Here is a 24,615-nt window from a genome sequence, read left to right as displayed (position 1 = left end):
CTTTAATATTGATTCAAAAATATGACAAATCAGGTTGCAAACCATAAAACAGACCAATCATTGAGATTTATAATAACACAGATCATTAAACTTGTGCCTCCTACGCTGATGAAATTAAAGAGGATGGTGAGGGCTCGTCAACAGTCTCCCCTTCTTTTATAGCACTGATGAAATGTCAATCGTTACTTTAAAGATAAATCATGCAATTTTATAGAATTCGGTAAAGCACCACACCTCTGTACCCCCATTAGCACCACACTGTGCTATTAAAGTTTTCAATATCTTCACATTTAAATTAAATAAATTGACATAAGGCTAAAACAATGTGGGTATGCAAATGATTGGATTACAACCCTCAATTTTTCACTGTCAGCAGAGCCTTTTTCATTCCAGATGGACACAAAAGCATTACTGTCATTTAATCGTTAACGTGATCTGTGCAGGACATTCAAGCTCCTCCACACCAAAGCAGGAAACAAATTTCTTTGTATGCCATCATCTGACCCATTTCCCCTTGTGTGATGTGGGAAATAGGTTAAACATACACCGATCAGATGTAAAATGATGACCGCTGACAGGTGAAGTGAATACCTATCATATTCACTGATGGATATTCATGGAGGGAGGGGTTATATAAAGGAGCAAGTTAACATTTTGTCCTCAGGGTCAGGGCATCTCCAGTAGAGTGTTCCTCTATCAACAGTGGTCCAAGGAAGGAACAGAAGGCACACGGGGAATGAAGGCTGGCCCATGTGGTCCAATCCAACAGATGGATCTACTGAAATTCCTGAAAAACTTCATGCTGGTTCTGACAGAAAGGTGTCATAGTACAGAGTGAATCACAGTTTGCTGTGTATGGGGATGCAGAGCTGCAGACCAGTCCGGCTGCCTGTGCTGACCCCTGTCCACTGTTAAAAGCACTAACCATGTGCACGCAAGCATGAACTGGACCACAGACCAGTGCAGGAAGGTGGCCTCGTCTGGTGAATTTCATTTTCTTCCACATCACGTGGATGGCTGGGTGCATGGATATTGCTCACCTGGGGAAAACCTGGCACCAGCACGTCACCATGGAAAGAAGACAAGTCGGTGGAGGCAATGTGATTCTTTTGAGCAATGTTCTGCTGGGAAACCTTGAGATGCTACTTTGACATGTAGCTTCTACCTAAGCATGGTTGGAAACCATGTACCTTTTTTCAGAGGAACAGCATTCCCTGATGGCCCCTTTCAGCATGATAATCCACCCTGCCACAAACAACTGGTTCAGGAATGGTTTGAGGAGCACAACAAGTTTGAAGTGTTGACTTGACCTCCGTATTTCCCAGATCTTAATCCAATTGGGCATCTCCGGGATGTGCTGGACCCCAGCACACCTTCAGGCATCTAGTTAAGTCCATGCCTTGACAGGTTAGGGCTGTTTGGGGAGCAAATGGGGGACCAACACAATGCTATGCCTGATTGGTATAGATTTAGAAAAATAAGGCGGCCCAAAATATTACATTTTAGCTACAAGATAACTTTCATCTGGATATGAGAGGGAAGCCCCACAGTAAACTGTGTACCTAATTCAGTTTTATTTACACAGCACCAGTTCAAAACAGTCATCTCAAGGTCCTTATGTAAGGACCCTACAAAATTAGAGCCAGAAGCTCAGTGATGAAAGAATCCCTTATAAGAAGCATTTGGAGATAGTGGAGAGAAGGACTCCCATTTATTCCAACACATAGAGACCACCTGCCTTGGTCAGTTGTGAAGTGAGGAGAGAGAAAACTGGAGACCAGCAGCTTCAAAACTGAGTCATCTGCTGCCACCTTGTGTTCACTCACTGAATAACAATCTGAACAGTGATTTACAGGCAGTGAGATAACGAACGGCAATAAAAAAACACTTTTATTGTAAAAAGAATATATAGAGGTACAATATCTGAGGCCATTTTAAGACAAGTAGTTTGCAGCAGGACTGGCGAATCGCAGACTGTCAGTATTAGTCATCAGTGTTTCTGTCTGTGAGATTAACTGATTTACAGATTAGTTAGCTGGATCTTCAAAGATGCACAAGCTTTAAGCCTTCTGGATCTAGGCCACCCTTCTTGCACCACTTTAACATGAATATGTAAAAAATCTAAAGCATCATACGCAAACACTGAAATAATTAGTTTTGATCATACTTGATGGGTAAAGCCCCAGGTTCTGTCAAGTTATTACCTTGAAGAGATTACCAGCTGTTGTCTGGGCGTCAGAGGTAAGCCCACAGATGATATGATTAGCCCTTTCTCCAATGACACTGAACTAATCCACAAGGGGAGCAAGGAATTAGATTAGTTAAGCTGCTTGAAAAGGGGTCAGACTGAGAGAATATTCTGTGAATCTGATGCAAATAGTTTTTTTTGTTTTGTTTTTTGGGGGGTACTTTAGGGTGGGTTGAGTAACTCAGAAAGCAAAGCCAGATGAAGAGAAGGCCTTTACGGTAAGAGAAAGACACCAAAGACTTTACAGAGAAAATGTTATGTTTCTGTTACACCTGCTTTAAAGGATCAGTTCACTCAAATCACAAGAAAAACAACGTACCCCTCCATCCTGTTGCTAAATGCAAATGTTTTATAAGCAAAGATTTTTAAAAACTAGCAGAAATGAGATCTAATCATCCCTTTTTGCAATCACAAATAAGTTAATACATGGAAGAAAAATGTCTCTATGTGAACTTGTCAGAGACCAATGATGGTTCCCAGGCTTGTTTCTCTGTTATTACATTCACCGATCCATCATCTATGTAACTATGTTTGCGGAGATGCTTGTTTTGCGCTCCTCAAGTTTTTGTTTCACCAGATGTGTGCGTTTGTTGCAGGGAGGCTGAGTGGGAGATTTTACACAGATAAAAACAGGCTGAGTGCATTAGTAGAACGACATATATCAAAGAAAGTAAAGAGCCAGGCAAATGTTAGGGTGAACAATTTATCGCCATATGTGAAGGAGGCTCTGTTCATGGTGAAAGTTGGAAATTAACTCCTCCATCATTTTGTTCTATGTGTTTAGGTCACAAAGTCTACAATAAGGGTAGATAGGGCTAACTCCATTTACTCTAACTTGCTGTACAGGTATCAGTTACTGGTGAGCACACAGAGGGCAAACAAGACGACAGGAAGGTGGATCAGATCGCCAGAGCACAGCACCATCATAACGTCTCCTCTGCATTTTTACCCCTCCCTCACAGGACAAACGACAGAACAGATATATGTATTCTACAGCAGGAAAAAAGCAATTTAATCTCAGCTGGACTTACTGCAGCTGTAAAGCAAAAAAACTAAAAAATAAATCACCACAATCTGAGAAAGCATGGCAGCACAGACCTGGATGCACTGAGGTAAATGTGTGTTTCTGTAATTTGGGTGAACTGGCTCTTTAAATACTTTACTTTACTTTTTTTTGAGGGAGGAATTAAAATGACATACACACATGGCTTTAGGTCACTGTATGTCAAATGACTGATGGTAAACACAGAGAACTAATCAAACAAAGGTTAGGCACGATAATCTGATCTCACAGGTCTTCATGGTTCAATCAGCATTTGTGACTGCGGTGAACCGGTCCTGACTCGCTTCACGTGTGAACCTGCAGCCCATGAGGAGAAACAGCCGCTGGATGGGGTGGAGGAGGCCCGGTTATCTGAGACTGGCTGCCGTCTTTGGGTCTTTGAGCAACCAGCTGCTGTCGGCTGAAGATCCTCAGTCGTGCTCCTACAAAGCGAGCGCCTCTCGCTGCGGTTTCTTCTTGGGACGCTCCCGCTCTGAAACAAGGAGATTGACAGAGAAAGAAGCAGGATGAGGGGCCGTAGAGTCGTGACATGCTAAATCTTTATAGGTAATGTTACAGTATTTTACAGCATTTTAGTATGCTTCAGTGCTTGCTATTGTTTGCATACCATGTACACCAGTTATCTTCCTGAAGTTTTTCAAGTTTGGTTAACCAATGTATTATTTTATGCTCCAAGCTTTTTCCTCTGCTCAGACTAGTTTACTTTATTGAACTTTACTTACCAAAATCGTTTTATTCTGTATTGTTTTATTTGATCTCACTGCAGTGAACTCATTTTTATGCAAAAATAAAACCCAAGTTCATTTTTCTTGAAGCCTGACCTGACAGCAGACACAACATCACCTTCATCTTGTCCAATAACATAACACACAACCTGGACCTGCTGTGAGATCACAGATCAAGTGCAGAAAACTCACAGATCCAACAATGCAGAAACAAAACTGAGGTTTCAGCCACAGGGGCCTAGAGACAGGTCAGCGAACATATGGCAACAAGTGGTTGCTAAGGAAAAATTAGTATGTTTTGAATGGTTGACGAGGATTTGCTGGACATTTGCTGTCGGTAGAGTGAAACTGGATGCAAAGAAGCACACGGTGCTGCCCCCAAAAACCCCTTATGGCCTCTTGTCAACCATTTAAAGAATTACAAACTTCTCTGTAGCGACCAGATGTTGGGTGTCACTGCCCAGGCCTAATACAGATTATACATGTATAAAGTATCTACTGAGTACTAATCATGCTACAGTGACCATAGAGTATGTAATCTTGAAGAAACTCTGCCTATGAACTACCAAGGCTACCAAGACTCTTCACATATATACTCGGATTGATTAAAACATTTACTTTAAATAAAGAGTACTTTTACCTTTTATGTGTATAGACAGTGCATGTATGTAGGTCATTTTTAGTAAATCCAATGTAGCATTTTCACGCTTATATGCATGTTACACACACATTTTAACGGTCCCCAGAGTGGTTAAGCTTCAACAATTGACAGCCTTTTACTTCCTATCAGGTGTGCCTCTACCATTCCTCACCATTAACTGAGAGTCAAAGATCACAAAGATGGCAATGAGACGGCAATCTTTCCAGATGTTTTGATTCAGCAGCGAAAGAACAACGATCGACACAAAAATCTGCAAGTAGTGGCTGCAAACAGCTGCAGGGCAGGTTTTTGCCATTTATTTTAATAAAAACGTGATGTTAATAGATGTAATAACCTCGCTTTCTGAGGACCTCTCTCTTCTGAGCTTTGCATTTAAGCATCTAATAAAGCGCCAACGTGACAAGAAGACACCTCATTAAAGATCTTTTTAAAGACGTGAGACAGCAGCGAGATTTAAGCTTCATCACACTGCATGTTTTAGTTTTAAACAGAGTGATAAGGTCACCGGGGCCCACGGTGACTCAGCACAGCCTTTTAATAAAAGCATTCTATTTATTGACTCCTCTAAAATTACTTTCTGGTGGTGAAGTGTTTACAGTCGTGGAAAGAAGATATTACTGAGGTTTCAGCACAGCCTCTGTGATATGAAACACGATGGGAGGATGGCTGTTGGATTTTTTCTATGAAGTGTCATGCACATATTCTAAAAGTCATTAGTAATAATAATAATAATAATAATAATAATAATAATAATAATAATAATAATATATTAATAATAATAACATATTTTATTAACAGGTGCCTTTAAAGGTCACCTTACATTAGTACAACAAAATAAAACGTATGGAGAGGATCAGATAAATATGGAGGAGCGAGGTTATAAAGTAAGAAGTGGGATCTTCAAATTTACACGGAGGTGAATGGGAACCCAATGGAGCTGTTTAAGAACAGCTGTTACATGTTCAGTGGATCTAATTCTGGATATAATATGAGCAGCTATATTTTGAACTAACTGCAGTTTGTGGAGAGATTTCTGAGATAGACCACAGAGAAGAGAATTACAGTAATCTAAACGAAATATGACAAGTGCATTGACAAGTATGACGGTACTGTTTGGAGTGAGCGAAGGATGAAGGCGGTTAATATGAAGATTAAAAAAAAAGAAGAAGACTGAGTGATATTATTAATATGTACTGTGAAGGAAAGAGTGCTGTCAAGGATAAAACCAAGACTCTTAACCTGAGTGTGACAACAGAGTTATCAATGGATAATGAAAGACTTCTGGTTGGAACTTTAGTCAGTTTTGCTTTTTGAACAGGAATGTGCAGCAGTGTGAACCTGGGATAGGAAAAACATGAGACAACAAACCTGGTTGCTCCTCCGCGGCCTCTGGAACTTCTGGCAGTTTGTCTGAAGGGACCTCAGGAAGCTCGAGATCTCCCTGAGAGAAAGTTCAAAATCCGACAGGTCAGAACTCAGAATCAAAATGAAGAGCAGGGTGCTGCTTGCTAAAAGTGCGATCTAATCTTTTCTTTTTCTTTCTTTTAAAGCTGATTAAACTAACCTGAGTTATTGCCTCCAGTTCAGCCAGCACAGCATCTTCATCCTCCTGAGATAAGGAGCCGGCCAGCATGTCGTCAATTTGCTGCAGAGAGACGACAAGTTTTTAAAAAGTGAAATGACTGTGGATACGAACCAATTTTACATCTGTGAAATTTAATCGACAGAGATTTGAGAAATCCTTTTAAATTTTCACTCTCTCCACATCTACTTGCAGAATGAAGTAAAAGAGGCTAAAATAATAAATGAACCCGATTACCAGCTGAAAGGACCTACCCTTTGGTACTCAATGGCATCTTGAGTTTCATCCATAATCCGTTCTACTTCTTCAATAGACATCACCTGCAGCGAAAAAGAGTTGATAACAGCTCATGAATAACAGGTGATGAATTTTAAAAGCATCTGCAGGCCACATGTCATCACCTACCTCATGCATTTTCTTCAGGCATTCATTTCCAACTTTCAATCCATCGATGACTTTCCTTTCGATCTGGGCGAATTCCAGGTCTTGAACCTGAAACGAGGAGCACAGGGAGGAGCTGTGAGCGCCACCTAAACGCTGCTGAGTGTCAGTGCAGTTTGCCGATCGCTCACCATGCGCTCCAGGTTGCTTATCTGGTTCTCTGTCTTGTCCAAGAGTTGATCTTGATAGCGTTTCTTCTTCAGTAAGAGAAGAGCTTTCCTGTTCAAATAAACACGTTAAAGCTTGTAGTAAAGAGGGAGAAATGTAAGAGATGTAAGAGATGATTGACAATCAAAAAAAAAGCGCTGCACAAAATGTCTCGTCTTCCCAAATTCTTTTTGCAACAGTAAAAAAAACCTCTCTTCTTTCCCATCTCCCATCCCATTTGCTTTCTTGCCACTATTAACTGGCTTTGGATTTACGTTTAGTTTCTGATTCTCTGTCCAAGCACCCTGAGCACATGCACCAACACTGTACATGTGCTCACAGTCAGCTGCAGTAGATAACCCAGAGAAAACAAAAGGAAGGTTGATAAAGAAGTTTGGAGAGAAGGTGATTTTCATCCAGTTCAGCCCTCTGTTAAACTGAATTTGGTGACAGTGAAAGGAAATATTTTGGATTCTTCACAGCTGCTCAAACAAGCAAAACAACTGAAGACGTCAGCTTGATTTGTGTTTTTCGCTATTTATTATTTTTTAAGGATTCTGCCTGAAATAAGCTTTAGAGACATCAATTAGAACAACATTTCAGAACTGCAGATTTCAAAACTTTATTTTTCTTAATTTTCATTTTATATTAATGAACTCTGGGAAGTCAGCTGCAAGAACAGTTGCAGGGAAGCTGTCCTTTCTGTCCTGAGTATTACGCTCCCTATTGAGCAGTATTTATATATTTTGTGCTGAGAACATATATGCCTTTACTCTCCTTTCAATCATTACTATGGTTTCATTGATTATACTGTACTCACTCTTTTTTGCCATCCTTCAGCAGCTGTTTGGCCAGAAGCCTCTCCTTCTCCAGCTGCACATTGATCTTCTTTTGATACTGCCTGAGCTTATCTCTTTGCTGTTTGAGTTGCTGAAATGAGGAAATAGAGACATGAACGAACCAAACACCTGCACTGCACTCAGATACGCTTCAAACTAATTCAGCCATAGCAACTTCTTGTTGATCCAGGTTTAGAAATAGTAGCAGTCTGCACAAACTACAGCAGCTATAATCTGATTATTACTGGCTGCGCTTACGTTAAGGTCCTCCGGTAATACCGGCATAGAAAAATAAGTACACTACAGTGTTAGAATTTGAATGACTTACAGTGTTTGCTTAAAGGACACTTTAAAGAACGAATCGAAGAGGATTAAGCGGTAAGTACATTAAGACAGAAGAGTAGACCCTGAATAATAATAACATTTAGATGTTTTGCTTTATAAAATATTGCTGAGGGCTACTCGATAACCGAAGTTGTTAAATTAGCACACAAGAGTTCGCTCTGTTTTACAGCACAGAATTCCAGGCTAACACTTCAGCTAGCTGTGTGACACTTACCAAAATCGCTTTGTCTTGTTCTGTCACTCGGGTTTGTTTCTTTTTTCCAAAAAGATTTCCCATCCTGGCACAGCATGCCAGCTAAAAGTCTCAACCAAAAAGCAAAAAAGGAGGGCAAACTACTTAAATGTAAAGCTAAATTCAAGAGACAGACTTGTGAAGATTCTCCTCCATTATTTGTGTAGTCATCTGTGTCCACACCCACACCAGGAAGGACGGTGTCCCGGCAGGGACAGACACTTCTGGTATGACATTTGGTTAAAGCGCCCATTTAGAGCAAACTTATGACAGACCTGCAGTTATTTAACATGAAAATACTTTAAAATCACAGCTGTTTCGAGGGTAGAGCCGAGTAATCTTAAACACAGTTTAAAATAAAGAGATCCGCCAGTTTCCACTGCCCCCCAGTGGTCAGACACAGAAACTACAGTGTGATCGTACAAAACTTCCGGTGTGGACTTTCAAAGTAGAGTGACAATACAAACAGTCAGCGTAACCTGTGATAAAGGATTGGAAATTTGCATGTTAATTAATTTAACTTCCACAGATGGAGTATTTGGAGTGTGTTAGATTTGTGTGTTTTGTTTTGTTTTACAAAAGTTTGAATTAAATTTAATCTTCATAATTTAAAAAATTTCCCAATGAAAATGAAAAAAGCAAATTAATTCTAGATGATTTTACCGTTCTCAAACAAATTTTTCTAGCACAGTTCTCTGCACCTACTGTTACACTCACATTAATTATTAATAATTCAAACTCACATTTTTATAATTACGTTTTCACTCTAACATCTTCCTGATTTATTCTAAGTCCAAACATTCAGTCACGAGCTATTTAAAAGTGGCCACGTTTACTTTTTTAAAAAACTAGGTGTGAAAGTATGGGTACAGAGTGCAGAAAATATGGATCAAATCAGGGTTCGGGAGTAATACACTGAAAAAAAAGGAACAAGACACAACCACTGAACTACTGTTCCCGGGTCTTTTTTGTCAAAGCCCCTGAATACTTGAAATACTACCAAGATAAACAGCAGAAAATGACTAACTAGGATGGGGCTATGGTGAACGACAAACACGGCAAGACAAAAAACAAGAAACGAGTTCAATCTATGGCTGAGATGGACACTGAAGAAAGTGAAGTTAATGACGAGGGAGACATTTTGGCTAGCGCTGGGGCTAATGCTAGCAAAAATGATGAAATGGATGAGGACAACAAAGTTAAACTGAGGGCAAAAAAGGAAACTGTACATATCCTGTTATGTGAAGCACTTAGGTAAACCTCTAAACATCAGTTCTTCTTTGAACACAAGCCCAGAAACAACTTCTGTAGATTCAGCAACTGTGGCACTCTTCAACAGAAGGGAGTGACACAACTAATGTTCCTGTAGTCTTCCAGGTGTCTTTAACCCACCTCCTCCTTCCCTGTCTACATCTCTCACACAAGACTCAATAGAGAAGATTATGGAAGGCATCTTAGAAAACCAACAGCAGCAGCAGCCTGAGGGGAAAAGGCAGACAAAGAGTAACCTTGCCTGTAGTTAGCCCGAGTCCCAATATGAGACAGTTGGAGCCTCCATCCACTATAGTATTTCTATTGTTCAAAGAAAATGCATCAAAGTTAAACTGCTAAGGGAATGATAACTCTAAAATACCTTTTTGTTCAGACAGAGGGAACTGGGTGCTACCAAGAAGAGGGTGGAGAAAAAGAGGAAAAGGCCAGAATCCCAACAAACAGGCCGCCTCTGCAGATTCTGCGACATGGACCTGGAACAGGGACCAAATAGCCCACACATTCATATGGGCTTCCCTGAAGTGGCAGGGAAATACATCTACTGCCCTTCAAAAGTGTACTCTCTATACAGAGATAAAGGCATGGCCAAGGAGATGGCCTGGAAGAATTTGAGGAGTCTCCCGTCTATGAAGCAGAGAGACATAAATGGGTGGAAGAAAAAAGGAAATGAGGAAGAAACGGTTGATACTGTACATGAGAAAATTTTGTCCTAGTTGTGTTTCTTTTGTTTATAGAAATAAAAGCAGATTGTAAATATAAAACCAAATATTTAATCAATCTCTGTTTCCCTCTCTAGAGAAAACATAACATTTGGTTTTATTTTACAAGATAAGAATGATGTGTTGTAACATTATTTTGTGTATCAGCAAATTTTTTCATACACACAGAAAAGACAATCCCCCTAAGTATGTTATTTTCTTTTACAAAGTTAAAATCTTAATGCTGGTTAATACTTTAACTTGTATTTTGAACGTACCCACCGGAAGTGTCAGCACGTCTCGTTATGTTGTGATGCACTTCTTGAGATCGGCCGTTAGAGGCCAGTAAACCATCGTGATAAAACGCACATGTAAACCCTGGTCCGTTTTGTTTCTTAATAGCCTACTTCGTGTGCTCTTGTGTTTTAAAGGTTTCATGGTTTTCGAGGTGAGTGGATGACAACGTGGGTAAACTGCGTGAATGCAGCGCGAATAAAAGCCGGTGGAGATGCTGTGTGGAATGAAGAGGGAAGCTGTCCGTGCAGATGCCTGTTCAAAACACAGCAGACATCAATAATTCGTTTCCAAAATAATTCAGAAGAGCACGATCCCCCTTTGAGTACTTGAACACGTTCATGGATCAAAGCGAGACAGACAAATGTAACCAGGGCGTGTTTCACTGTGATCGGCGGTGATCGATTCTGCACGGGCCTGGTTCGTGTCACACAAGCCTGCAGTTTATTTTAAAGAGGAGTCGACACCATGAATGAAGTGGATTATCTTGATCATAACAGAGCTGAGAGTCTGCAGTTTGAAGAAAAGCCGGACATTAAACCTCCAGATGTTGAACAGCTGCAGGACGCTGATATAAACCAAACCGCTGGTAAGAATAAACACAGCTGGAATGCGAGGAAATCTGCTAACAGCTGATTCGCTGTGGGGCTGGGTGGAGATCACGATCGCACATCTTCTCACGATCTGCTAATCTCAATTTGTAAAAATAACAAAAGTATTTGCTATCAATGACTTTTTGTGTTCTCGGAGTTAAAAAGGCGGAACTCATCTGGGCATCGTGTAGCACCCGGCCGCTTTACACCGCGCACATATGCAAGAAATCTTGTAGTTTTTAAAGTAATTCCTTTTTAAAAACTACCTTTGAGCAAAGAAAAAAAAATCTATATAACTTTCAAATGATATAAGGGGCAAACAAGAGATAAATGAAAAAAAAAATACATATATACAAATAAACTTATCTGTTTTAAAGCTTATTGGGTTTTTATGCATTTCACTCCTTCCTTAAAATGTCTGACATTAATCTAAATGGTTTGTTTGGCTACATTAATTAGCAGATATACGCTCATTGGCCACTTTGTTAGGTACAGCTGTTTAATCACTCATTTATACAAATTTTTGATCAGTCAGTCACATGGCAGCATCTCAGTGGTCAAGGCGACCTGCTGTTGAGACCGAGCATTAGAATGAAGGCGAAAGTTGATTTTGGTGACTTTAAACGTGGCATTTTGTAACCGTCGCTCTGACTGAAACATTTTTCAGACCTCCAGTTTTTTGGTTTCCTAAAAGCTCAAAGAAAAAGTACAACCAAATAAAAAAATGTTCTAAGCATTCAACTCTTTTTTTATTTTTATTTTTTTCTAGGAATTTCATTATAAAAAATAAATATTATTTGTCACCCGTAAAGGAGCTTCTTCAGCTTTTGAATGTTCTTATATAAGTTTTCATGATTTTTGCTTTTAGATAGAAAAATATGGACGGTGCTCTCCCTAAAGTTAAGTTTAGTTCATGAAACAAAGATATTTGTGGTATGAAAACATCACAGAGCAACATGCCTTCCCTATGTTTATCATTACATATGGGATTATGGGATAACCACTTTGTGTCTGTACACTTTAACATTCCAAGATTTCATCCTGGATGATGTAATGTAAAGCACCTCTCGCCACTTAATAACAGTAATGATCAGATTTCCCTTTAAACAATAAATGTCCTTCTGCATGCTCATAAATCTGTTTGCAGTGTATCAGGATCTGCTGAGCAAATTAGGTGAGCTGTTACAACATTTTCCAGTTCCAATAGAATATCAGTGTTTACGTTATGCTTCGGATTTATCTCCTGATGGGCTGATACATTCTTGGAGGAAAGTCTTGTGATGGGTACATCACAATTATAGGAGCTAATATATTACTTTTAATTTTGTGTAAAATTTGTAGTCAGGAGTATTTCATGTTTTTGTTGAGGGTCACCAGTTTATTTAAAGGCTACTAAAAAAGTATTAATTTAATTGAGATTTGCTTCTATATGATAATCACAAACATGTCAGCCTATTGCTGAACAAACACTCTGCTGCATATTAAAACAATCAAACTGTCAAAACATTTTATGTTTTTACTTAAATACCCATTCAATCCCACTGGCAACAACTGCCGTTTTAACTGCCTATGACATTTAATTCAACATATTGTGTGTAGGGGAAGTCTAAGGAGTAAAATGCATTCACTCATTTTGCAGGGAAACATTTGGGATTAAATGGGTTAAGTAAATACTTTATATACTGAAAATCAGTGTATTATTTTATCACAGTATAAACATGAAACTGAATGTCTTATACGGCTTCCTGTAGCTTACAGAACTGCAGAACTATTGCTATTCAGTTTGACACGAAGTCATCGGGTATGAAATCAAAGGCTGGCCTGCAGGCATCCCAAAGCTGCTCCAGCTTCTTGGGTTTCCTCCTCCATATTTCCATCTTTGTCCTCAGATGTACTCAATAATATTCATATCAAGAGACTGCTGGCTAAGCCCAAAGAACTTTGAGCTTTTTCACTTTGAGAAACTTCAAAATGGAACCCGAAGTGTAGCAAGGAGCTCCGTCTTGCTGAGAAATTTGACCAAATCATTTTGACCCACGTTCCCCCTGACATCTCCATACTGGATGGCATGCTGAACCACAATCTTTTCATTGTGAAAGCATTGTTGTAACTGAATCATGATGGCATGCGCTTATATCAGATCTTATGCAAAGAAAGAAAGAAAAGGTTTTGGTGTCACAGGTGTGAAAGACCTCCTATATTCAATGAAAATAGGCAGTCTATTAAGCCATCATTATTTTGTCTCTAGCCATTTGAGGTTTTTGTTTTTGCTTCCTTTACTGCTTCATAAGTAATTATATCTAAGCTTTATTTTTACCACATCCCCAAGATAAAGATCTGTGGTTTACCAAAATTTCAATTCAAAAAATGTTATTTATACACCATCAAATCATAACAACAGTCGCCTCAAGGTGCTTTATATTGTACAATATAAAGCAATAATACATAGAGAAAAACCCAACAACCATATGAATCCCTATGAACAAGGACTTTGGTGACAGTGGGAAGGAAAAACTCCCTTTTAACCGCCGCAACCGGTTGGGGTGAGAGGAGGAAAACAGGACAAAGACATGCTGTGGAAGAGAGCCAGAGATTAATAACAAGTATGATTCAGTGCAGAGAGGTCTATTAACACATAATGAGTTAGAAAGGTGACTGAAGAAGAAACACCCAGTGCATCTTGGGAATCCCCCAGCAGCCTACACTTACTGCAGCATAACTAAGGGAGGATTCAGGGATAAGATAAGTTTGAAGCCTAATCTTAAAAGTAAAGATTAAGTCCATCTCCTGAATCCAAACTGGAATCTGGTTCTACAGAAGAGGGGAAAATGAAATTGATAAATGTTTGGTCCAAAGCTTCCATCCACTCATCATGGCCATGAAGTGTCATAGTGAATTTGGTCATTTAACAATTTGTTTGAATACTTCTTTTTCCAGGTAGGTTAGAATTACCATACAGCATACATCTTTAATGATTAAAAAACAACAACAATTATGTGCACAACTTTGAATTTATTTTGGATTTTCTAAGCCACACAGGGTCATACAAGTTGAAATATGTACATTAATATTTGGTTAAATGTCCCTTAGCTAACTGCACCTTGACCAGACTTGTTATCCATCAACAAGCTTCTCACATAATTCAGGCTGGATTTTGACCACTCTTGACCACTCTTCTCAGCAGAATTGTTAGCGTTTATTTAAAATTGTTTGGTTTCCTGGCACAGATCCGCGTGTAAGCATAGTTCACAAAGTTTCAAGTGGATGGATCTCTGGGCTTTGCCCATTCCAGAACCTTAATGTCAGCCTGGTTTATTCATCCCGATGCCAGTTTTGATGTGTTTCAGCCCATTATCCTGTTAGAACGTTAACTGTGTCCCAATTTCAACCATCTAGCTGTTGATTTGAGGTGAAGTTGAAGAATTTGGAGGTAGTCTTCCTTCATTATTCCATTCTGTTGGTGGAATTTAGCACAGGCAGTAAAACAGCCTGATGACGATGAAACTGAAACAGTTGGTACAGTGTTTCTGCAATGCCGTCTATAAATTAAATTAATTCAAATAAATGAAATAAAATTAAACTGTGAACTCTGTTGTTGTTGGGGTTTTTTTTTTTTACTTTTAAAAGAACAGCTCAAAGAAATTAAAAATTAAAAGCCCAAAATTACCATGACATTCACACCCATGAGAAGTGGATTTAAACTTCTTACCATTACTGTAATTGTTAGGGTGACTGGTGATGGATAGTGTTTCATTTTTGGTCTCAAAATAATCCCCACTGTAACTTGAATTTCAGATTACATTAACAGTTACTGAAATCAAGGTGAACATATAGAAGCCTACAGTCAGTGATGTACATGTATGTTTCAGTATTCCCCGCAGATGTCCAGCAGATGTTGGTGATTAAAGAAGAGCTACCCTGGACCCCCAGTCTGGACCAGCAGAATCTAGACCACCTCCACATAAAGGAGGAGCATGAGGAGCTGTGGATCGATACAGGGGGAGCGCATCTTGCTGTTAGCACTAAGTGCACATTGTCTTCTATTTCCATGAAGTGTGAAGATGAAAGAGAAGAAAAACCTCAGATTGTACAGCTTCATCAAAGTCAGACTGAAGACAATGCAGAAGCAGAAGCTACAAACAGCAGCTCAGCTACAAATATCAACAATGAAATTGATGAAAAGGATTGTAGAGGACCAGAAATCGCTGGGAACTCTAATCCAAATTTCCATTTCCAACTAAATGCTGTTGAGAAGGCCCCAGACTCTTCTGAAACAGACATTAGTGATGGAGATGATTGGCAGGAGCCTTTGTCTGATGCTGGACCTGCAAACGAAGATGGTGACAGTGGTTGCCCTATACCTAAATCAAACTTGAAAACTCTGAAATCACTGAAAAGCAAGTGTTCTTTTCAGAGAAGGAAGACATGTCATTCATTCAAAAGGCCTTATGGCTGTTTGGCTAATGAGAAATTTAACAGAGTGAAACAAAGTGAATTTTCAAAGATGATAGTCAACACAGGAGAAAAAACATTTACCTGTGGTGTTTGTGCAAAAAGATTTAAACAGAAACAAAATCTGAAGACGCATATGAGAGTCCACACAGGTGATAAACCATATAACTGTGATTTTTGTGGAAAAGACTTTAGACATCACTATAGTTTTAAAGTACACATCAGAATCCATACTGGGGAAAAACCGTTTGTTTGTGGCATTTGTGGTGAAAAATTTAGAAAAAAGCAAAATCTCAAACGCCACATGAGGGTTCACACAGGAGAGAAACCATTCAGCTGTGTTGTCTGCGCAAAACGATTTACACAGCAGGGCGTTCTGAAGAGACATATGAGAGTTCACACAAGAGAGAAACCATTTGGCTGCAATCTGTGTAATAAAATGTTTACACAGCAGGGGGTTCTGAAGAGGCACATGAGGGTACACACAGGAGAGAAACCATTCAGCTGTGGTGCATGTGGGAAAAAGTTTGTGCATCAACATGACCTCAAAATACACATCAGAGTCCACACTGGAGAGAAACAGTTCAGCTGTCCTGCATGTGAAAAGCGATTTACTCAGCAGGGAAGCCTCAAGAGACACATGAGGGTGCACACTGGAGAGAAACCATTTGGTTGTAATGTGTGTGGGAAAACTTTTACTCAACAGGGAAGTCTAAATAGGCACACGAGAAGCCACACACAGTAGAAATTGTACTGGGTCTTAGTGCTATTTGAAACAGTTTTAACCAACCAATCTGTGTTCGTTAAACCTGAGATGAGATAAACTTGAGGATTTCTGATTCACAAAGAAAGTTAACTTAAACTGAGTGAGACTCTGTACACTAAACCTACTCACTGACAAGTTTTCTTTAACAAACTGACTCATTTCCTTATTCCAAAAGTTGCTATCAAACCACTTGGTGGAGCAAATGAATTTAGACAAGTTTACATTTTATGAACACTAAAATGCTGATTAGGTGTCAATTCACTATCTTTTTATTTACCATGATGGCTTTTTAATTTTTCAGTGGTCAATTTGTATGAGTGAAGAAAGTGAATATCTCACTTATTTATTATCAGCTAAGAATTATAGTGGCTTGCAAAAGTATTCGCCCCCCTTGAACTTCCCCACGTTTTGTCACATTACAGCCACAAACATGAATCAATTTCATTGGAATTCCACGTGAAAGACCAACACAAAGTGGTGTACACGTGAGACGCGGAACGAAAATCATACATGATTCCAAACATTTTTTTTTACAAATAAAAAAAATAACTGAAAAGTGGGGTGTGTGTAATTATTCAGCCCCCTGAGTCAATACTTTGTAGAACCACCTTTTGCTGCAATTATAGCTCTTCTTTGCAAAACAACTCCAGCTCAGTCAGATTAGATCAATGGTCTCCAACCTTTTTTGCACCACGGACCAGTTTATGCCCGACAATATTTTCACGGACCAGCCTTTAAGGTGTCGCGGATAAATACAACAAAATAAAACCAGTACCGGTACCGAAAAAAAGAAGATTTATTCATAACACACTTGAAACAGTGTTAACGATAAAAAACGATAACAAAATAATGCTGAAAACCGATAAAAACCCTGAAAACCATACATTTCACACCTGAGCCTCAACTCTTGCGGCCCGGTACCAAACGACTCACGGCCCAGGGGTTGGGGACCGCTGGATTAGATGGACAGCGTTTGTGAACAGCAGTTTTCAGATCTTGCCACAGATTCTCGATTGGATTTAGATCTGGACTTTGACTGGGCCATTCTAACGCATGGATATGTTTTGTTTTAAACCATTCCATTGTTGCCCTGGCCTTATGTTTAGGGTCGATGTCCTGCTGGAGGTGAACCTCTGCCCCAGGATTCCAAGATTGCCCTGTATTTGGCTCCATCCATCTTCCCATCAACTCTGACCAGCTTCCCTGTCCCTGCTGAAGAGAAGCACCCCCAGAGCACGATGCTACCACCACCATATTTGACAGTGGGGATGGTGTGTTCAGAGTGATGTGCAGTGTTAGTTTTCCGCCACACATAGCGTTTTGCATTTTGGCCAAAAAGTTCCATTTTGGTCTCATGTGACCAGAGCAGCTTCTTCCACATGTTTGCTGTGTCCCCCACATGGCTTGTGGCAAACTGCAAACTGGACTTCTTATGGTTTTCTGTTAACAATGGCTTTCTTTTTGCCACTCTTCCATAAAGGCCAACTTTGTGCAGTGCACGACTAATAGTTGTCCTATGGACAGATTCCCCCACCTGAGCTGTAGATCTCTGCAGCTCGTCCAGAGTCACCATGGGCCTCTTGGCTGCATTTCTGATCAGCGCTCTCCTTGTTCGGCCTTTGAGTTTAGATGGATGGCCTTGTCTTGGTAGGTTTACAGTTGTGCCATACTCCTTCAATTTCTGAGTGTCCCACAGTGCTCCATGGGATGTTCAAGGCTTGGGAAATCTTTTTGTAGCCTAAGCCTAAATTTCTCAATAACTTTATCCCTGACCTGTCTGGTGTGTTCTTTGGATTTCATGGTGTTGTTGCTCCCAATATTCTCTTAGACAATCTCTGAGGCCATCACAGAGCAGCTGTATTTGTACTGACATTAGATTACACACAGGTGCACTCTATTTAGTCATTAGCACTCATCAGGCAACGTCTATGGGCAACTGACTGCACTCAGACCAAAGGGGGCTGAATAATTACGCACACTCCACTTTGCAGTTATTTATTTGTAAAAAATGTTTTGAATCATGCATGACTTTCATTTCACTTCTCACTTTTACACCACTTTGTTTTGGTCTTTCACATGGAATTCCAATAAAATTGATTCATGTTTGTGGCTGTAATGTGACAAAATGTGGGAAAGTTCAAGGGGGGCGAATACTTTTGCAAGCCACTGTAAATCCATCTTTCTAACTGTGAGAGTCTTTGAATATTAATGCAGGTATCAGACTGTCAGCCAGTTAGTTAAATTAGACTGGAAACAGTGTACATTACTATAGAATCACTGTTTACATCAAAATCACCTGTATAAAGTTTCAAAGTGTTGTCATGTGTACAGAAGTAATAGCATTTCTCTGTGCAATGAAATTCTTCCTTTGCTGTCCACACACCAATGCCAAGTTAGGTAGGGTTGAAGGAGCAAGATAAATAAGGATACAAATAAGACAAGATATTAAGATAAATAACATAAAAAATAAGGATAAAAAAATAGTGAAAGATAAATAAGTACAAAAAAAATAAGTGAAGACAAGTAAGGTATGCAGATGTCAATGTAAATGGATGTACAAAGGAGCTTAATGTGCAAAATGAACTTAGCGTGCAAAGTGTCCTGATGTGCAAATTGCAGTTGAGGTAGGTCAGATGTTCAGGAATCTGATAGGAGAAGGAGTTGTTGAATCGGGATGTTCTGGATTTCACACTTCTAAACCTTGGTATTGAGAGCAGAAGTGTGAACAGTCTGTGTTGAGGCTGTGTGGGGTCTTTGAGGATGGAGGCAGCTCTCCTCTGGACTCTGTGATGGTAGATGCTCTGCAGAGAGGGCGATCTTCTCTGCAGTTGTTATCACTCTCTGCAGGCGTTTGCAGTCCATAGCAGTACTGCTGCCATACCACGCAGTAATGCAGCTGGATGGTGTGCTCTCCACAGTGCAGCTGTAGAAGCTGCTGAGGATCTTGGCCAACAAATTAAATTTCCTCAGCCTCCTCAGGAAATACAGCCGCTGCTGAGCCTTCTTGACCAGCTGTGTGGTGTTCAGTGTCCAGGTGAGGTCCTCACTGATGTTTACTGTGTTGTAATCAATCATACTGTTGGAAAGATGTCTGTCACAGCTAGATCTTGGAGAAAATCTCAGTGAACATGAGACTGAAATGACTTAAAACTGTAAAACTGAACAAAATGTGTTGTTAAAGTGACTTTTAAAATCCAGCTGCAAACAGTCTGATTGTAATCTAATTACATTTCATATTGAAGTGTGTCCACAGGTTGGAATTCAGTCATTAATTGACGTAAAATACCAGTTTAAAGTTTCATTATCTGAAATTCAGAGTCGGACCCACCAAGACTGTTGACCCAGAACCAGAACTAGATCAGCAGATCATTTCCCAGTCAGACTATGTTTTTATGGCACGATGGATCCAAAATGGATCGGGGATTCAGACTGGATCACACCTGGATCTGGTTTGGCTCCGGTCATTGCCTAGCTCATCCCGTCCAGATCTGTTTTTGATTAGTTATCTTGTCAAAAAGTCAATGCAGCTAGCAGCCTGGGCCATGCCTTGTCATGTTTAACTTCTTTGATGGATTTCTTGTTTTCTTTTAATTAAATCTGTACATTGTAAGTTAATAGTTCTTAGTGTGTAAGATGTCTGTGGTGATAAAAAATAAAGATGTATTTTTTCAAGCAACATAGCTACAGTTGTCTTTGTTGTTGTTGTTGTTTACAAAGAATACAGAATCAAATACATGAAAGTCTTAGGTTCAGGTTTTTGACATTTTTATGGTAATTAAATTATTTCCCTTTTTGTTACGGATTAGGTGACTTGAAGTTGAGAGAAAGAATATAATTTTACTAAACAGCACATGAAACTCTCAAGTTACTTTCTTTTTGTATGTGGATTTAGTCTTTTTGTTTTCTGCTGACAGTAGTCACTAACAAGTTTACTGGTTATCGAGGCGAGCTGCTGGAAATACGCTCTGGTCAGTTGGAGATACTTTTATGTTGCTATATGTATTTTTATCTTTCACACTGCCACCAACCTAATGACCCACATCTTTTCACAATAACCATAGCCAGGCCTGGAGCTAATTGAATAAGAAATAATTTGGTCTTGTTATTGGAAAAAAGTAAATATTCAAAGAGAAAAAAAAGATTTTTTTTTTTTAATGGACTGCTCTTTTGTTTGTTTTAGAAATTGCATAATTTTTTGATAACTTAACTGCTTGTCAAAAGAACTAAACCCTTTCAGTTCTTTAAATATTTTTTTTTAAAAAGAAAACATATTCTTCAGTCCAGAAATAAACAAATAACAAATACAGTAGAAGCATGTGCCGTTTCCATAGTGTAGTGGTTATCACGTTCACCTAAGATGTGAAAAGTCCCTGGTCTGAAACCGGGCGGAAACATGCTTCTTTGCTTATGCGTCCTGATACAAAAGTGTCTGACTGCAGGCACTGCTTTATCTTGTGGGGTTGTACTGTTGTTGGGAAACAAAGAAGAGAAAGTACTCAAATCTGGTACAGGGCTTTGGTGTTTTCTGCCTTTGGAAGCTCTTTAAGAATGGAAAAGCACTTTTAGTATTTGGCATTTGGAAGTTAATGACAAACACTAATAGTGCTTTCACAGCTGGAAATAATCATATTTGTTGCAGGTCATGTAGTTATATGTTGAATTTGGAAGGCTTGATTTAAAAAAAGTGTGTTAATTTATTTTCACATTAGATTCTTGTTCAAGCACTTTATGATACAGCAGTTAGCATCAGTGTGCACCATCACCATGTATACAAATTCTTCTGTTGACCACAAGAATATGGAGTCACTGTTGTCCCGTGTCTGTTTTTGTGTTCTCTGCAGATGTCCAACAGCTGTTGGTGATCAAAGAAGAGGTTTCCCATGAATGGAGCAACAGTCCGGACCAGAAGGGCCCAGAGCTTCTCTTTAAAAAGGAGGAACAAGATGAACTCAGTAACAGTGAGGTGGGAGAGCCGCTTAATGATCTAACAAAGGCTGATATTATCAGGCTCCAACTCACTGCTGGTCCTGTGAAGACTGAAAACGATGAAGAGAAGCCTAACTCTTTACTTTGCAGCTTAGCTAAACAGATAAAATCAGAAAGTGATGGAGAGGACCGTGAAGGACCTGGACCTGGACTATGGAACCCAGATCCAAATACTGATGAGAAGGCTTCAGACTCTTCTGCGACTGACGTCTCAGATGATGATGATGATGATGATAGTGACGATGGTGGTGGTGATTGGCAGGAACCTTTGTCAGATTCTGGACCTCCAAATGATGATGGTGAAAATAATCAGGGAGCTCCTACATCAAGTGCAAATGGACTCAAATCTCCAAAAAGCAAGAGGCCTGTTCAGAGGCTCATGACAAGCCATTTAATGGAAACTTCCTCCAGGCATTTGGGAAATGTAGATTCACCCAGACAAGACAGACAATTTATCTGTGGTATTTGCGGAAAACGATTTACACAAAAACAAAATCTTAAGACACATATCCGAATTCACACTGGTGAAAAACCATTTCATTGTGATTTTTGTGGAAAGCGTTTTCGACATCTCTATAGTTTCAAGGCGCACATCAGAATCCACACAGGAGAGAAACCGTTTGTATGTGACATCTGTGGTGAAAGGTTTACACAACAGCAAAATATCAAGAGGCACATCAGGGTTCACACAGGTGAGAAACCATTCGGTTGTGGGGTTTGCACAAAAAGATTTACACAACAGGTGGACCTGAAGAGACATATGAGAGTTCACACAAGAGAAAAACCATTTGGTTGTGATCTTTGCAGTAAAAGATATAACCGGAAAACACAATTAAGTGCACACATGAGAGTTCACACAGGAGAAAAACAGTTTGCTTGCGACATTTGTGGTAAAAGGTTTAACCGGATGGCGCTTGTTAAAGCACACACAAGGGTTCACACAGGAGAGAAACCATATGGCTGTGATATTTGTGGCAAAAGATTTAACAGGAAATCACATCTCAAAGCCCACACAAGAGGCCACACAGGAGAAAAACCACATGGTTGCGATGTCTGTGGCAAAAACTTTGTACATCAGCGCGATCTCAAGATCCACATCAGAGTTCACACCGGAGAGAAACAGTTTAGCTGCACTGTATGTGGGAAGAGATTCACCCATCAGGGAACTCTGACGAGACACATGAGAGTCCACACTGGAGAGAAGCCATTTAGCTGTGGTGTTTGTGGTAAAACGTTTACTCAGAAGGGAAATCTAAACAGACACGTGAAAACCCACACGGAGTAACAGCTTTGAAGGTTCTGTGAATGCACTTACCTGCTAATGAATAAGTTGGATGGATGTTTTTTGTTTGTTTGGTCATTAATTATGTCTGTTCATGCTATTGGGTGCTTTGAAGGATTCCCTGTACTGTATGAAAAAAATAGAGACTATGGCTGGTGACATTTATAGTAGGGGTGGTACCATGTGCTCAAAGTGATGCAAGCTATATTGTAATTGGGAAATATATTACTTGAATTCCAGATAGCATTTATTTATACATTTTCTATATCCAAGGTACATAACCATGTTTAGTCATAATATTTTTAATAATAATCTATGCTTGAGCATTTTGTTTTTCTGTATAAACCAGAACTCGGTGGGTGGGTGGGTGTGCACCAAAATAAGTTTGGATCAGCATACCACAGTCAAACAGCAGCTATGTGGTGTTGGATAACACAGAACCAGATGGACACATCTACTCCTGATTGCTTTTCTGGTATGGAGTATATCAACTAATGTTATTTAGGTTTTAATTTTGCATTTAATTTCAACTCCTTATTGTATTTAGATTTTGTATTTAATCACTTTTTTTGGTTGCTCTAACAGTAACTTGCCAACTTCTTGATTAATAAAATATTTATTCTTTTTATTCTTCCTCTTGAGCTTTTTACTTGAAGCATGATGTCATCAATTATCATCATTTTTCACAATGCTTATAACCTGTGGCATTGTTGGATATAACTGTTATGAAGGACAGAAACAGGATCTTGGGTTGAAGATGATGTTGAATTGCAATGCAAAAAATGGAAGCTTATGACACACAGTAGATAGTACTGTAAACACTGGAGGTAAGCATTGCAGAATATTAACCCATTTATTGCTTGGTTACATGATTAATTATTGCATTTAATTGGTTGGCAACCATCTGGCAATCACAAGGGGAGAAATGTGTATTTCCCAAACAAGTTTGTGTGGAAGATGTTATCTTGTCTTCAAACTCTTACCAGTTACTCTCAGAGCAGCTTCAAAAGGTGCAGCACAGACTGGAAACAAAACATTTGTTTTCAGATTAAAAGTTGTGCCTCAACCTTGTAGCAATGACATTTTAAAAGCCACAATTTTTGTGGATCTGCGCTCGACGGTGCAACCTAGGCGGAGTAGTCGAACGCAGATCCACTGAGTGCTCAACACAGACAGCATCGTCAGAAGAAAAGTTGATAAAATAAATTAAAAATTTTGTATTGTTCGATACATATGCGTACCGAACCGAAAGCACTGTATCGAACGGTTCAATATCGATATGAGTATTGTTGCATCCCTAATAAAAATATATACATACATACATACATAAGTGAGAAGCAGGATTATAAATTCAGTTCTGGATTTAACAGGGAACCAATAAAGGGAAGCCAATATGCTCCCTCTTTCTAGTCCCTGTCAGGACTCTTGCTGCAACATTTTGGATCAACTGAAGGCTTTTCAGGGAGTTTTAGGACATCCTAATGACAACAAATTACACTAGTCGAGCCTAGAATAAATGGTTTAGCTACTTCAGCACCAGTCTGAGACTGTATGTTTCTAATTTTAGAGATGTTGCACAAACGGAAGAAAGCAGTGTTGGTGTGTGTTATCTGGCTTCATGGATAGATAAAGTTGCGTGTCATCTGTGTAGCAGTGAAAATGTATGCTTTGCCTTCTAATGTTACTACCTAGCTTAAGCATGTATAATGTAAACAGAATCTGTCCTAGCACTGAACCCTGTGGAATTCCATAATTAACCTTAATTAAAGGACTGTTAGGATTAAAATGATTAAATAAAGCTGTTTTTATGATTTCCTATAAACACACTGCGATGTGCTCATTAAAGTGTTGGTGCTCCATGTTTTGAAGGTCAGAAGCTTCATTCAGCGCCATGACTAGGGATGGGTATCGAAAACCGGTTCTTGTTGAGAACCGGTTCCCACTGTTTCAATTCCTTGGAATTGTTTGCCATTTTTGCAAACGATTCCC

General features: G+C 39.4%; 2 protein-coding genes across 4 annotated transcripts in view; one reads left to right on the top strand and one right to left on the bottom strand.

Moving 5' to 3' along the window:
- Positions 1–3,413: 3,413 nt before the first annotated feature.
- On the bottom strand, positions 3,414–8,517 carry chmp6b (charged multivesicular body protein 6b). The gene is made up of 8 exons (XM_005725671.1): positions 8,266–8,517; positions 7,688–7,797; positions 6,852–6,939; positions 6,685–6,771; positions 6,534–6,599; positions 6,262–6,342; positions 6,066–6,138; positions 3,414–3,783 (listed from the first exon to the last, which is right to left on the bottom strand). The coding sequence occupies exons 1-8, from the start codon at positions 8,326–8,328 to the stop codon at positions 3,734–3,736; spliced, it is 618 nt and encodes a 205-aa protein (XP_005725728.1). The 5' UTR covers positions 8,329–8,517; the 3' UTR covers positions 3,414–3,733.
- A 2,046-nt stretch (positions 8,518–10,563) lies between these two features.
- The window catches only part of LOC102196876 (zinc finger protein OZF-like), a 15,954-nt gene continuing 1,902 nt past the window's right edge, over positions 10,564–24,615 (top strand). Inside the window, exons 1-2 of one of the 3 annotated variants that reach the window (XM_005725670.1) lie at positions 10,564–11,136; positions 21,200–22,036. In XM_005725670.1, coding sequence (XP_005725727.1) covers positions 11,016–11,136; positions 21,200–22,036 — 958 coding nt within the window. In that variant the 5' untranslated portion in view covers positions 10,564–11,015. Of the gene's footprint in view, positions 11,137–15,009; positions 16,750–21,199; positions 23,710–24,615 lie in introns of those variants that run through there. The other 2 variants (XM_005725668.2, XM_005725669.1) reach the window with 2 other exon arrangements.

Source organism: Pundamilia nyererei, unplaced genomic scaffold (genome assembly GCF_000239375.1).
Source record: "Pundamilia nyererei isolate P.nyererei 1_Seehausen unplaced genomic scaffold, PunNye1.0 scaffold00017, whole genome shotgun sequence".
Classification (NCBI taxonomy): Eukaryota; Metazoa; Chordata; class Actinopteri; order Cichliformes; family Cichlidae; genus Pundamilia; species Pundamilia nyererei.
Note: the sequence above shows the minus strand (reverse complement) of the source record. Positions and strands in the feature narration are given on the sequence as shown.